Raw genomic sequence first — 14292 nt, forward strand, 5'->3', positions numbered from 1 at the left:
CCACCTATGGGCTCTGGGGTACAGGTAATAGCATCCTGGTGCTGGGTAATAGCATCCCTTTCCCTGCTCCTAGGAGCAGCAGCATCCCAGCAGCTGGCACATCCCTCTTCCTGCTGAGAATCATGAGGTATCCTGGCATTGACTGGTGGGATTCAGTGCTGCAAACCTCTCAGTGACAGCTCAGAGAGGAGGACGAGGACATGAATGGAACAAGGCAACAAAGCTGCTCCAAAAATCAAAGCGTGTTCCCCCTTTTTTTTCCCCGGCAGAGATCCTGCATTCATTGATTGTTGACATGACATATGTGGGTTGGAGAAAGGCAGCGGCAGCTTCTGGCAGGGGAGGAAGGGGCTGGGGGGGCCGGAGGGGTTCTGCAAGCTGAGATGCTGATTACCAGGGGCAGCAAATAGCTTGCAGCTGCCTCCGCTCAACACGCTCTTTGTGGCGCTTGCAGCCACTCTCTGGACGCAGCTATTTTTAATTTCCCCAAGCGCGCACAAAGCAAAGGGGGTGGGCGATGCCGCTGGCGTCCCCCCTTCCTGCCCCCGCTCCCACCCCTTTCCCAGCCAGCCCTGCGCTTCCCAGCTTCCTCCCACCCTCCGGGGAATGAGGGGAGCTGCACTCCCTCTTTTTTGGTTTTCTTTTTTTTTTTTTTTTTTTTTTTTTTTTAATTTATTTTTATTTTATTTTTTGGGTCCTCGTTGGGAGCCAGCCTTGGCTTCCCCCCACCCTGCGCCAGTGTGTGCGGGGAGCTGGGAAAATGCAGAAATAAATAAATACACAATTAGGCAGGCGTCCAGCCATGGAGGGGGGTGTGCTGCAAAAAGAGACTCCGGCCAAATTTTGGAATGCCTGAGAAAGCGGCTGGAGCCGTGGGCAAGTGCGGGGTTGTGGGCTTCCCACCGGAGCAGGGGCGGCTGTGACCTCCGAGGAGGAGGAGGAGGAGGGAGAGTGGCAGCTCCCAGCCTTGCTCCTGGGGGGCTTCCCTCCACTGGCATCTCAGTGAGTCCAGGACAAGGCATGTTTGTGCTGGAGCGTGGTGAGAACAGGGGCCTCAGCGTGCTCTTGCCTCGGCTCAGGAGTGATATTTCCACCAAAAGCTGAGTTGTGCCCTCTGTTCAAGCAGCAACACGGTTCGGGGTTAATAAATTACTTATTTGCAATCTTTGTTTCTCTGTTAGGTAAGCATTGGTGAATATGATATTTCTGCTTTATCCCAGGCATGAATTATTCATCAGGTTTGGAGGCTGTAAGAGGGACGTCAGGTTAAAACTTGCGTGGAGACAAGCTGAGGTCTTCAGTGAGGTTTTGTAAACAGCTTTTCTCAGGGTTACCAAGTGCAGGGTTTTTGCAGGAGTCTTCCCCCTTTTGTCTGTGCTGTTTGAAGGCATTTCTGGTGAAAAATGGCAATTTCCAGGCAGATTTGATTATCGGTCATGCTCGTTTACTTAGCATGGGCTGCAAGATACAAAAGTAGAAAAAAAAAATTCAAAATACTGTTTTTCCTTTATGGAGGACCAGGTAACAGCATGTGAATATGCTCTTGGTAATACGTATTTTGTAAGATCTTTTTATTTTGCTCTGTTTCTTCAAAGCTACAGAGGAGGTTTTTCCCTGCAGTCACTGAAGTCTGACTGCAAGCAGGCAATGAGATAAAACAGCCAGACAGCTTTGCTGAAAGTTGAAATTACCATAGGTGAATCACGTGTGCAGCAACTTCACTTACCCTTCACCTCCTTCCTGCAGGATCCCATCCAGGAGCTGGTTTGTGGGAGTGTGTTAACAGCCTTGTGCTCTGCTCCTGCAGGCAGCACAGCTCCTCTTGTGCTGCTGCAGGAGAGAGGTGCTGCATGTAGAGTTTGGGGTGCTCCAGGAGCTGGGGAAAGCAGGGAAGGTCCCACCTTCCATGGAGTTTGTTTCCCCCCTGTGTTTTCCTGGCATGCACCCCACTGCCATGGGGCTGCAGGGAGGAAATTCTTCCCTGTGAGGGTGGGCAGGCCCTGGCACAGGTTGCCCAGAGAAGCTGTGGCTACTCCATTCCTGGAAGTGTTCAAGGCTGGGTTGGATGGGGCTTGGAGCAGCCTGGGATAGTGGAAGGTGTCCCTGCCCATGGCAGGGGGCTGGAACTGGATGAACTTTAAGGTCTCTTCCAGCTCAAACCATTCTGTGGCATGATCATGGGGGTCTTGGCTCTTGCACACCCCAGGCCTTGGGTGCTGTGGCTCCAGGAGCCATAGCTGTGGCTCTCCATGATTTTATGGCCAAACAGAGCCCTGGGAACCTGCAGTAAGGCCATGGGCTGCTGTCCCACTGTGACCCATGGCTGTCCCCACTCTCTTCCCAGTTCCCTTTGATGTGGGTGACTGGTCCTTGGGCAGAGGAGACAGAGGGAACAGAGGCGCACAGCGTGGTTTTAGACATGTCCCAGCAGCATCCTGACCTCATGCAGGATTTCCACCTGTTGTGATGGTGTGACTGGAGAGAAAGGTGGGGTTTTGGAGCACACCCAGCCTTGGCCCTTTCCTCCACATTTCATCAGCCCTGCTGCGATCACATCGATAAAGTCACAGGGATCACCAGGGCACTGGGGAGCTACTGGGATATAATTAGGGTTTTGGTTCACTTTCCTGGCTGCTTTCCCATTAGGGGAGGGACAGCAGGGATTATGGATGGAGCAGATGTGTGGAGGGAGGGGATGTTTGGCTTGCATGGTGGTTAATGCCATGTACAGGCCAGTTCTGGGGGGAGTGAAGTCTGTCATCCCAGGCATGGGCCATGGAGAAACCTTTTGTGTTCATCCCCCTCACGTGCACGAGCCCCAGATTGCTCCCCTCTGCTGGGATTGCACAGCTGCTCCCAAAGGAGGGGTTGGGAGCAGCGCAGGGCTGTGAACTCCCTCCTTTCCCTGTGCTCCTCTACAGGAGCCAGATGTGAGCAGCAGGTTTAGGGAGAAAATGCTGCTACCCTGGGACAGCAGCCTTACATGTTAGTCACAAAATTTTTCTGGGCATTTAAAGCACTTCTTACCCCAGGTGCCACTTGCCTGTGAACCTGGTGGTGCCTGCCTTGCCAGGACAGCTCTTTGCTATCAGTGTTAGTACCTCCACTAAATCATGCCTGGGGCAGCAAAGCCCAGCTCAAGCTGCTGCTGGGTGGTCTCCTTCCCCCACAACAGTTGTGTGTGTGCCTGTTGGGAACTTTTCTCCTCGGAACTGCCCAGAAGGCTGACATTTTGTGCCATTTGGTGGGATGGCCAATGGTCAAAGTTTGGGAAACTCTCTCCAGCCGTCACCTCGGCTTTTGGGAAGGTCTGCAGGGTCCAAGCTGGTCTGGAAGTTACTGAAAGCAGTGCAGAGTGGGTGTGGGGTTTTCTGTAGGGTGTGGGGTGCAGGATGTGGCTGCTGCTTGGTTGGCCAAGCCAAGCCAACCTCTTTGGCTTGGGCTGGCCCTCACACCTCCAGCTGCAGACCCCACGGGCCCTGGGAGCCCAGCCTCCTGGTATTCCCAGCCCAGCAGGAAGCTCTGCAAAGCTCATAAGAGCGGTGCTGGGGAATAATGAGATTTCCAGACTAATTTGGCCGGATTCAAGAACTTCCACTGAAGCATCTGCGCCCGTGGGAGTTGCCCAAGCCTCCGGTGGATCTGGTGCTGCTGATCCCCAGGGCTGTTGTCTCCTCCTCTGCAGTTGCTGAGTGCCAGTACTAGACCCTGTATTGAGAGTCCTGGGGAGTGAAGGTGGGATACCCCACCACGGTGGCTGCAGGGCCTGAAATTATCCAGAGCTCCAGACAATGGCAGGTGGAGGTGGCTTTTCATGGCTGTGGTGCTGCTGATGGCTTGGTCTGTCCCTCTGTCTTTGCACTGATTCTTCTTCTGGGTTGCATTTGCAGGAGAGGTTGTGGGATGGCTGGGGAGGAGGAGATCTGTCCCTCCTTTCCCTCTAGGCTGGAAGGGAGATGGGTTTACTTAGTGGGAGGTACAGGGATTTGATTGATCTAATTTTCTGCTTTCCTTGGATGACAATTACCTTGGTCATGTTCCCTCTCCCCCATGAAGCAGAAATCCAGTTCCATCTGGAAATGGGGCTGGCCAACATGGGTAGAGGTCATCCTGCCTCAATCTGAGCTTTCCTCCTCCTGAGCCGTGTCCAAAACTGGCATCACTGTGTGTATGGCCATCTTGGTGTGTGGGTGACCGTAGGGAGCTGTGGTTGCTGGTGTTTGGTGAAGCCCCTTGCTGCTGTGGAGGCTGTGAGCACAGAGGTGGTGCTGAGCTCCTACACATGTGTGCCTGGCACACGGTGCAGGGACCACCTGGGACTCGTCTCCTACACTGAGGGGGTGGAGGATAAAGTTGACAAGGCCAATTTGGAACAGTGCAACTTAAGATTCAAGCATCAAGATGCAAATTAAGCCCATTTTTCCTTCCCACCTCCAAACGACTGCAGTTCCTTCTCCAGGAAACTCCTGTCATGATCTCTGCACCAAGCTCTGGTCTGTCCCTGGTCTTGCCGGGTTTTTGCCATCGGGCTGATTACCATGACAACTTGCTGGAAGGTTGCAGAAAATTGCTTCTCCTTGGCTGTTGTGCCTGTGCATCTGGGAACAGGGAAGATGCCACGCTGGCAGCTGTGAGCAGATGGGGTCGGATCTGTTATCATGTATTCCTCCCACCCCCCTCCTCAGAGGGGAGGAGGACATTTTGCATTTTAAATGCATCTAAATCCTATAGAGCAAAAGGAAGGAGTAACTTTTGGGTTTGCAGGGCTGCAAGGTGGTGCCTTTGGCACTGCAGGACTGGCAAATGCCTGTGCATTTCTGGGCTTCTGCTTTGGTCCCCGGAGAGTTGGGATAGGGCTTGAGCAGATGCTCCAAGCTCTTTGTACAATATTTGGCTTTTACTTTGGTCCACAAACAGCCAGGATGGCAGCTCAGAGCAGCCTTTGGATACCCCACCCTGGCAGGACCTTGCTATCCTTCCCATCATGGTGCCAATGTTTTCTGCATCTCTCTCCATCATCCTCTCCAGCAGCATTGGAAGTGGAATGTGCATATCCGTGGTTGCAAGCTTCCCTGAAAGGCTCCTGGATTTGTCCATGCTGCTGAGGACCTAGAGGGTCAGACACCAGTGCTGAGGGAGGCTGAACCCATTTGGTGACCACCAGTGGGTTAGCTGACCCTCTCTGCCCAGCACGGGTGGTTGTGCCAAGACTGGATACGGCTGTTCCCACCATGCACAGACCCCTGAGAGGCTGTTCAGCAGGAAAGAGGTTAACAGGAAGGAGGCAGGCTAGGCTCTGGCTGCCAACTCCGACCCTGCTTTGGAGTGGGGAGCAGCTGGGAGCTGCAAGAGCAGTGCGAAAATAGCCTTATAAGGCCAAGAGAAGCCGGCTCCAGCCTCCGCACAGCCCGGGCCAGGCTCGCTCCGCTCCAGCACCCGCTCGCCGGATGGGTGCCCGTGGGGACGGGGCTGCAAATGGGATGTGTGGCCCCAGACTTGCTGCTGGGGCACCCCTGGGATGGGTGCTGGCCATGCCTGGCTGAGGTGGCACTGGGTGGGAGAGGAGCCCGAGGGTGCACCCAGGCAGTTCTCAGGCAGTTCCCGGCCTCGCTCAGTGTTTAGACTCGCTGTCTGTGGACATAAACACCGACGCTGCTTAAAGGCGGCCCCTGGCTGAACTCTCCTGCCCAGCCCCTGCACTTCACCCCCTTCTCAAACTGCTCCCCAAGGAAGAAAATTCCATCCCACTGGAAAAAGGGGAGCTGATGTTGTTTTATGTCCTGGTGGAGGCTCAGGAGGGCTCTTCAGGGGCTGGCATGCAGGGACAGGTGTGTGTGGAACTTGCTAACCTGTCCCACCTCCTTGGGGTGGGTGACATGGGCTTATGGGGAATTCCTTCAGCAAAACAAATCTCAGGAGCTGGCTGTTGGCACCTGTGATGAGCAAACCAGGGTCAACAATGGGGAAATATGTGAGGCTGGGGGAAGTGGCATTTGTGGCATTTATCTATCTGGATGTTCTGCATTGCTGGCTGCACGCCAGAGCAAGTGTCCTGTCCCCTTCTTGTGCTGGCCCAGGTTTGTTGCCAGTACAGAGGCACATTGGCAGGTGCCAAGGCCACATCTGCAGAGCACTGCTTGTGCCTCTATCTGTGAAAGGGGACCATGGCTTCTGACAGGGTGATTCTAGGCAGTGGTGACATCTGCCTGGGGGCATCTCCCCCTGTTTCTTGCACAGGGCCACAAGGTGTGAGTGTTGAAGTGCAGGGGACATATGTTGCTTGATACCTCCCTGTGGATGTGGTACCTGAGGACGTGGTTTAATGGTGGGCATGGTGGTGGTGCTGGGTTGATGGTTGGACTGGATGATCTTAAAGGTCTTTTTCAACCTTTATGATTTTATGATTCCCCTGCCAGTGGTAAGAACCTGTTTTTCCATTGCCTGGTGCATGGCTGGAGGTTTCTCAGTGGCTTTCACCAAGCACTAGATGCTGATACAAGAAGTTTGCAGGTGAGAAAGGTGTGCTCAGGTGGCCCACAAAAGATACCTGCCTCATGCTTGGATGGCACAAGGAAAGCAGAGCTGCTGTGGGGATGTGGGAGCACAACCTTCTGCTGCCTTCAGTGGGTGACTCCTCCAGTCCATCCTTTTGCAGAGCCCACAGAGGTTGTTTACAACCTCTTTGTCTAGTTTAATAAACCCAGGATGCTCAGCCTGCCAGCTGATCTATAAGTGTAATAAATCTGCCCACCACAGTGCTCCAGCCCTGTTGTGGCCCTATCGAGAGCCTCGTGCCTGGTGGCAGGAAGCCCAAAAGGCTCATTAAAGCCCTGCTGCTGTGCCAGCCATGCTAGCCTGGCACCTGGGCAGCTCAGGGCAGGCTGAGCCAGCCCTATGTGTGTGCACAGAGCATCCCCAGCTGGGATTTGGGAGTTGCATCCCCAGCTGGGATTTAGAAGGTCATGCCTCGCTTTGCATGGCTGAAAAGGGGTGACTCTACATCTGAAAAGGGATCCTCTGCAACTCCCTGAAAGGTGGTAGCCAAGTGGGTCAGTGTCTTCTCACAGCTAACAAGTGATAGGACCAGTGGAAACAGCCTCAAGTTGCTCCAGAGAAGTTTTAGGTTGGATATTAGGAAAAATTTCTATAATGAAGGAGTGGTCAGGCATAGGAACAGGCTGCCCAGGGAAGTGGTAGAGTCACCATCCCTGGAAGTGTTCAGAAACCACATAGATGAGCTTAGGGGTGTGGTTTAGTGGAGGACCTGGCAGTGCCGTGGGTTAATGGTTGGAGGTATTTCTACAATTCTGTAACTTTTCAAGGAGTTGGTGCTGTCTTGATGGCCTCCAGGTGGGAATGGTAGATGTGGCTCTGGGTTAGGCTCCCAGTGCCATGCTGGTGCTGGGAGCTGCATGTCCAAGCTCTGTCTGGGCCCTTGCCAAGGTGTGGTTGTCTCCATGTTGCCCTGATGTGCCTGTGACAATGTGACAGTGAGGTCTTACTCCCTTCTGTTTGCATCCTGCCTGGAGCTCTGTGGTCAGCTGAGCTCAGGCACTGGGATGGCTGAAGATTTTAGCAGACACAGGAGCTAAAAGCAGCTGCCTTTGCAGAGCACTCGGGAGTGCTGGGAGTGAGCAGCACTCGGCAGCCACCTTCATGAATATTTTAGCTGGGAGAATTAACATTTGTCAAGACACATTTATGGAGGCAGCGTGGATGTCTCTTCCCCAGGCACTGCAGGCTCGCTGCTGCTCCAGGGCAGTGCTGGGAGCCAGGGCAGAGCCTGCCAGATCCTGAGCTCAGAGTGGGACAGCAGAGCTGTGATCTCCCCTGGGACAGCCAGGCCCCGGTGCCAAGGCAACCAGCCCGCCATGCGAGATAGACAAATGGTTGTGGGTTTTTTGTTTTTTTTTTCTCTTCCCCTCCTGGTTCTTGGCAGACAGTAAATTGTCCCTTTTGTTTGGTTTCCTCCTCCCCCTGCCCCATCGCCTTTCTTTAAAGGTTGTGTTCCAGATTTCATCAACCCACGTTGTGTAATAGCCCTGGACAAGGAGTTGGGCATTGGCCGTATCCCATAGGCAGAGGAGGCCATGGCAGAGCCCTTCCTCAGGAGCCTGATTGTGGGGTTACCTGCTCCAAAACATCCTGTACAGCTCCTGAGCAAAGCTCCCTTGTAGTTTGTATCAAGCTGCTATGATCCCCATGTGTTAGAAATGACAGGGAAAGTCCTTGGAAAAAAATTCAGACGTTTCCAAATCAAAATAATCCTGTTTTTCTACCTAAAATAATACTGGTTTTCTACCTCAGCCCTGCAGCGCCTTATGGAAATGAGGGACTTTGCAGACAAACCCTTTTGATTTACAGCATCAGCTGCTGTACCTAGTAGTTCATCACCCACAAAGCATCCAGCACTGTGCAGGAGGATGCAGTAATGCCCTGCTTGGGATTTCTTCCTTCAAGCTTCTAAGAGGTCCCCATTCTTTCTTTCCCTCCTTTCCACTGCCCAAGGAGGGGGCTGCTGCCATTGCTGAGCTCTGCATCCTAGGAGCATCCATCTAGAGACCCCTGCATCTCATCCAGAGGCTGCTGATGTTGTTGATGTGGAGAGCCTGGCATGACTCACGGCCTGGGCACCCGGGGAGGGAGAGGAGGAGGAGGAAGAGGAGGAGGAGAGCTCTCTATAGGCTTTGTGTGTTATGGAGAGGAACACTGTGAGCACGTGTGTGTGTCAATAGGGATCTGTCACTCCAGAGGGAAACAGCAATTCAATTGTTTCTTGTCTCTGGTTCCTCTGTTGGTACTGGCAGCCTGGAGAGCTGTAGCTGCTCGTGTGACACAAGTGCTCCTTTTCCTGTACTGGTGAGAGACAGGCACTGCTCAAGTGACTGGGCTGGAGGTACCTGGTGGCACTGGTTGTGGTGGCCTTAATGATGTCCTCTGCTTCCACAGAGGTACACCCTTGTGTGCTTCCACTCCTACCCCTAGTTAAATGACACACCCAGCCACCAGATCCAGTTTTGGGGTAGCTGTGGGCTCCATCCCAGCAGCAATGGGAGAGGGCAAAGGCAGGGCCAGCGCCTGGGGACAGGGCTGTCCCTCAGCTGGGGACTGGCAGCAGTCAGGAGCTGAGGCTGAGCATCCACTCCTGCCTCACCCAGACCTGAAGCCACCCCAGGGTCTGATGCTGAGTTCAGCCTTGTATCAAAGCATCTGCTCTTCCAAGGGCTGGTTGAAATCCCCGCCCTGTTGTTTTGGTGTCTGCCATGCAACGCTTCTCTGCTTCTGCATTTATTTATTTATTCCCTTCCAACTGCTGGAGCCACACAGTCCTTACCTGGCCAGGGACCAGCTTTGCTCATTCTTCTCCAAGGTTCCCCAGCCTTGAGAAACCCTCCAGCCCAGAAACAGGTGCTTAGAGGTGAAGAAGGGGTCCAAGCCATCCCCTTTTCCTTGGTGGAGTTTGTGTGTGTGCACACGCGTTTCCACCAGACACCATTTGCATTTTGCTTCACTTCAAAGTGCCTGTGCTGCCTTCAAGGAAGGAAACAAATGGTGTAAAGGAATTTACATCCCAAGTGAGTGAGGCTGCTGGTCTGTCAGGTTTCATCTGCTGCTGAGGGGTGTGGGGTGCAGGGGAGCTGCTGTAAGATGGAGGGTTCATCCCTGGGGCCACAAGTGGAAGAGGGTCATTCCCAGCTTTGTTCCCAGCTCTTTCCTGGTGTCCTGGCTCAGAGGTGCAGTGGTGGATGGAGACTCCTGTGCCAGGCTGTTTCACGAGGAGGGCTGAGTGGCAAAACCACTTTGCAGGGCCAGCCCCCAAACCGGCTCCTCTGCTCCCGGCAGGCTTCGGTCAGGGCTGGGTGTGGGCAGCAGGAGCAGCCGCCCTGCACTGCCATGGGCTTGGAGGGTTTTGGTTCTTCCTCTCCTCCTGTGCCAGCTCCCTGCTAGATCCCTCCGGGGCCTTACAGGGTGTCAGGGGACTGAGTGGCCCTGTGGGGCTCTCTCCCTCCTCCTCACCCCCCTGTCTTTGTTGAATTCCCTGGTGTAAAACTGCTCTGGGAGGGGAAGGAGGTTGGACCTGGACCTTACAGTCCTGGAGGCCTTGGCTCTGCCAGAGGCCAGCAAGACAAAAACTTTTCTAAGACTCTACTTGGAACAGGAGAAAGTTTTTCCGTTGGGTTTTTTTAGCTCCCGGAAAGCGGGGTTTTATTTTTGTTGTCTAAGACAAAAAATCCTCTTAGGAGCTGACTACCCGTGGCAGTGCAGGGCAGGAGGCTCAGCATGCGCCCTGCTGGGATCTGGGCTGGGCTTTGCTTTCCCTCCCTCCATCCTGGGGGGTCTCTGGATGCTGATTTCCACAAGGAGAGGAGGATTTGGTGTCCCTGATGTACAACTGGTCCAGTTCATGTACCCAATGCTGGAGCACCTGTGATGGCTCCTTGCCACCCCTGGGCTGTCATAGGGTGCTCCTACCCAGGGACACAGCTGCAGGGGAAAGGGGGCTATTCCCCACCACCCACAGATGGCTAAACAGGGAGCTCTGGGAGACTAATCTGAATTTTCTGGGTTTGTAGGCTGGGGCCATTGAACTCTCTCCTGTCACCCTTTCTTTGCATGGCACAGGCTGCTTTTGGAGGGGTTTTGCTGGCAGGGGAGCTGGTTTCCATGGTGAAAACCTTAACAGCATCTGCCAGAAATCCGTCTCCTTGTTGGCCCGGCCATCTGGAGGGCACAAGGAGGCTTTGGCAGGGTGAGGAGGTGTCCACAGGCTGCTTTAGGTCCTCATGGTGCTGTTGGCAGCTTGGAGGGATCTCTCCCTCGCCATTTATGTCCCAGGTGAAGGTTTGCCATGGGATGCTGGAAGGACCTCAGTGTCACCGAGCCTGGTGGGGACAGGCAGGCTCAGGACATGGGAGCCGTGGAATGGCTCGGCGGGGAGGGCTGTAGGCACTGGGGATGGGTGGATATGCTGTAATCGGATGAGCCAGTGCTGCTCCAGATGGACCTGTCAGCTCTTGTCAGTGCTGACACCCCTCTGGATGTCCCTCAGTGTCCCCTTGGGCCACAGGGGCCACCACCTGTCCCACTTCACCAGGTCTCCTTGGAACTATGGGGCTGAGAGGTGACACTGTTCAGAAAAGCCACCAAGCAAGGTCTCTTCCATGCTGCAGTCCCTCCCTGGCAAACTCTGTGATTTTTTTAAATTTTAATGGAAAAAAACTGGTGCTTGTCTCTGTCTGTTTATCCCTGAGCCATCCTGTACTGAGGACAGTGGGACCTTGCTGCTTTGCCATCCCTGTCCCCAGGTGCCACCCCACCAGCCCAAAGCTGGCGACTTGGTGCCCTTCCTCGGTGTCCAGGTGCCACAACAGGGCAGCCATCCTTCCCTGGATATTTGGCATAGGAGAAGCACCTTACTGGCAGCAGTGGACTAAACTGGTCTGGCAGGAGTTGTACTGGTTGGTCTGTGTCCCCAGATGTGTGGCACAGAGCTTTGCTGTGCACTGGGCATGGCACACAGATGGATCTGGTTACATGTGGGCAAATCACCTTGGTGTGTAGCATCCTGGTGTCCTCCAGGAGAGGTTTTAGGGCTCAGCTCTTCTCTCCTCTGCTCTTCTCTCCTTAAAGTTGCTCCTTTCTCCTTTCCCTCGCAGCCGACCACCCTCCCACAGGGCACCATCAACATGAACCAGTGCACGGATGTGGTGGACGGGGAGGGCCGGACAGGGCAGAAGTTCTCCTTGTGCATCCTGACGCCGGAGAAGGAGCATTTCATCCGTGCCGAGAACAAGGAGATCATCAGTGGGTGAGTGCAGAGCTGGGGCTCAGCCACTCCCAGGCTCTTCCATTAGCCAGGAGGAAGAGGAAGGTGGGTAGGACCTTGACTAAGGCTGGGTACTATGGCTGTGCATATCCAGGCTGCCCTGGGTGCTGGGGTGATCCCACAGTGCTTTTAGGGATCCCATCCCATCCCATTTTAGGCATCCAGCCCACTGGCACAGGTCCCATAATTTTGGGGCTGGCATGTCTGACCCTGAGTGGCATATACCCTCTGGTCCTCATCCATCCCTGGGCAGATGTGGAATCCTGGGGTGGATGCTCCCCACCTCCCTGGTCCCAGGGGAGCATCTCACCTTCAAGGATGGTTAAAATGTCACAGGAATGCAGTGGCTCAGTGACACTGAAGATTAGACCACTAAAACGAGCAAATCAGGGTAAATTGCCCAACTCCAGGTGTTTGGTGGTGACCTGGAAACATCCTTTTCCATCACTCACATGCTAGCTGGGGCTGAAGCTGGTGCTGGTGAAGGTGCAGAGCCCTGGAGAGCTGAGCTGCCAGCACACAGTGACAGAGTGTGGCTGTGATGCTGCTCACCTGAGAGCTTTTCCCACATGGAGTGCCTGGAGCTCAGTGCCTCCCTCCCAAAATTTGACATTTGAAACTCCAGCAGGAAATTGAAGGGATGAACACTTGCTCTTTCCCACTGTTCCCAAGGCACAGCATCTCCTGCCTCCCCCAGCCCTGGCAGCAGCAGAGTCAGCACTTTCTGCTGAGATTTCTATTTCCAAACCTTATCTTTGCTTGAGACTCCCCTTGTTCTGTAAATACTTGTTGAAGTAGACGTTTTTCTACCAAGAATTTGTGATTTTGACCAGATGAGTGTTTTCATGCATTGACATTTCCCTGCCCCACTGAGACAAGGGAGCACAGGTGAGCCTTGGGTTTGCAAACCTGTCTCCCCAGCCCCATTCTCAGCAACGTGCTGCAGTAGCTGTGGAGCCAGGATGCAGAGCCATGTGGGAATCACAGCACAGGGGAGTGAGCTCTTCTCCTCCCTGGTAGGAGCAGTGATTGCCCCAAACCATGGCCAGCCCCCATGGCCTGCTCTCTCCACCCTCTCCCCACGCTCTGGTTCCCAGCTCAGCCTTTGTTGCTGGTCCTGCCTGCCGTGGGAGGGAGAGGCATTGCGGAGCGAGGTGGGGCTGATTTATTGCTCATCAGCCCAGCAATGGGTTTTGAAGCAGTGCTTTTGCTCCTGACTGCAGGCATTAATCATCCCCGAGCAGTCCCACTCTGGGGCCGAGCCAGGCTGGTTTTGTTTGCAGTTGCAGCACGACAGGAAGATTTCCCTGGCTGGGGGAGAATTGGTTTCACGTTCATTCTGTGCTTCTGGCGTTCATTGCTTCACCAAACCCCACTTGATGTTGTCATCTCCGAACGCTTTACAGCAGCAGCGTGCAAAGCAGGGGAGAAGGAAAGGGGAGCAGGGACATTTGAAGTGGGAATGTTTCCCAGTGGTCCAGGGATCCCTGTGGAGTTCTCAGAGATGTGGGGGCAGGTTGTCAGGCCACGGTGGGAGGACTCGGGACTTCTCAATGCCGAGTTCATGCTGCTCTTCTGTGGACAAAAGCGCTTTGTCTGCAGTGTGCGGGTGTTGGCATGGCTCAAGGGGACGGTCCTGCTGGAGGCTCTGTCCCTCTCTACTGTCTTTCAGGATCCTTGAATCCCTGCCTCATGTCAGCCTTGGCTGTGGCCTCACTTTTGCTGAGAGCAGGGTTTGAGCCAAAGTGCCCTGGGGTTATCTCTCTTCTCCTGCCTTATTTTTCCCCCAGGAGCTGGTTGGGATGGTTTCTGGCTATTGTTCAGCAAGCTGACCCTGACCAGGTCAGCATCACTCCTGTCTCTGTGGCAAAGACCTCACCTTCTGCTTTCTCTGCCTGCAGGTGGCTGGAGATGCTGATTGTGTATCCCAGGACAAACAAGCAGAATCAGAAGAAGAAGAGGAAGGTAGAGCCCCCAACTCCCCAGGTAACCCAGGGACACACACACACACACATTGTCACCCAGTTCCTTGCCTCCCTCTCAGGGCCATGGTCTTGCTCTGGTTCTGGAGTAGATCCCCCCAGGCCATAGGGATCACCAGCCCTCTGGTGTTGCCTGTGTGGAGGGTGAGAGCTGGGGCAAACCAGGACAGCAGATCAGTGTGAATTAATTCCTGGTCATCACTTCCAGGGTCACACACTTCTGCTTTCCTGGCTGCTTTGGGGCCACATTCTGCCCCTGTGTGCTATTTTGTGGTGCCACCCCTGCACACAATCCTGGGAGTGGCCACAAAGTGACATGGTCCCCATGGGGGACCAGGGAGAGGTGCTGTTCATGGGCCTTTTCGTCAGAAACAGGATGAAATTCCATCGGGCTCCAGTTACTCCCTTAGAGATGACCCCAGAGATAATGGGAATGAAAGGAAAATACTAAAGGCCAGGGCCAGGCTGGGAGCTCCGGGGGCC

The 14292-nt window shown here is 54.2% G+C and overlaps 1 protein-coding gene across 7 annotated transcripts in view; it reads left to right on the plus strand.

Annotated features, from left to right (window-relative positions):
• The window catches only part of MPRIP (myosin phosphatase Rho interacting protein), a 73311-nt gene that overhangs the window by 19309 nt on the left and 39710 nt on the right, over nucleotides 1-14292 (plus strand). For all 7 annotated transcript variants that reach the window (XM_050980317.1, XM_050980318.1, XM_050980319.1 and 4 more), the window contains exons 4-5: nucleotides 11658-11809; nucleotides 13729-13813. In XM_050980317.1, the coding sequence (XP_050836274.1) occupies nucleotides 11658-11809; nucleotides 13729-13813 (237 nt within the window). The remainder of the gene's footprint in view (nucleotides 1-11657; nucleotides 11810-13728; nucleotides 13814-14292) is intronic.

This window comes from Serinus canaria, chromosome 14 (assembly GCF_022539315.1).
Source record: "Serinus canaria isolate serCan28SL12 chromosome 14, serCan2020, whole genome shotgun sequence".
Classification (NCBI taxonomy): domain Eukaryota; kingdom Metazoa; phylum Chordata; class Aves; order Passeriformes; family Fringillidae; genus Serinus; species Serinus canaria.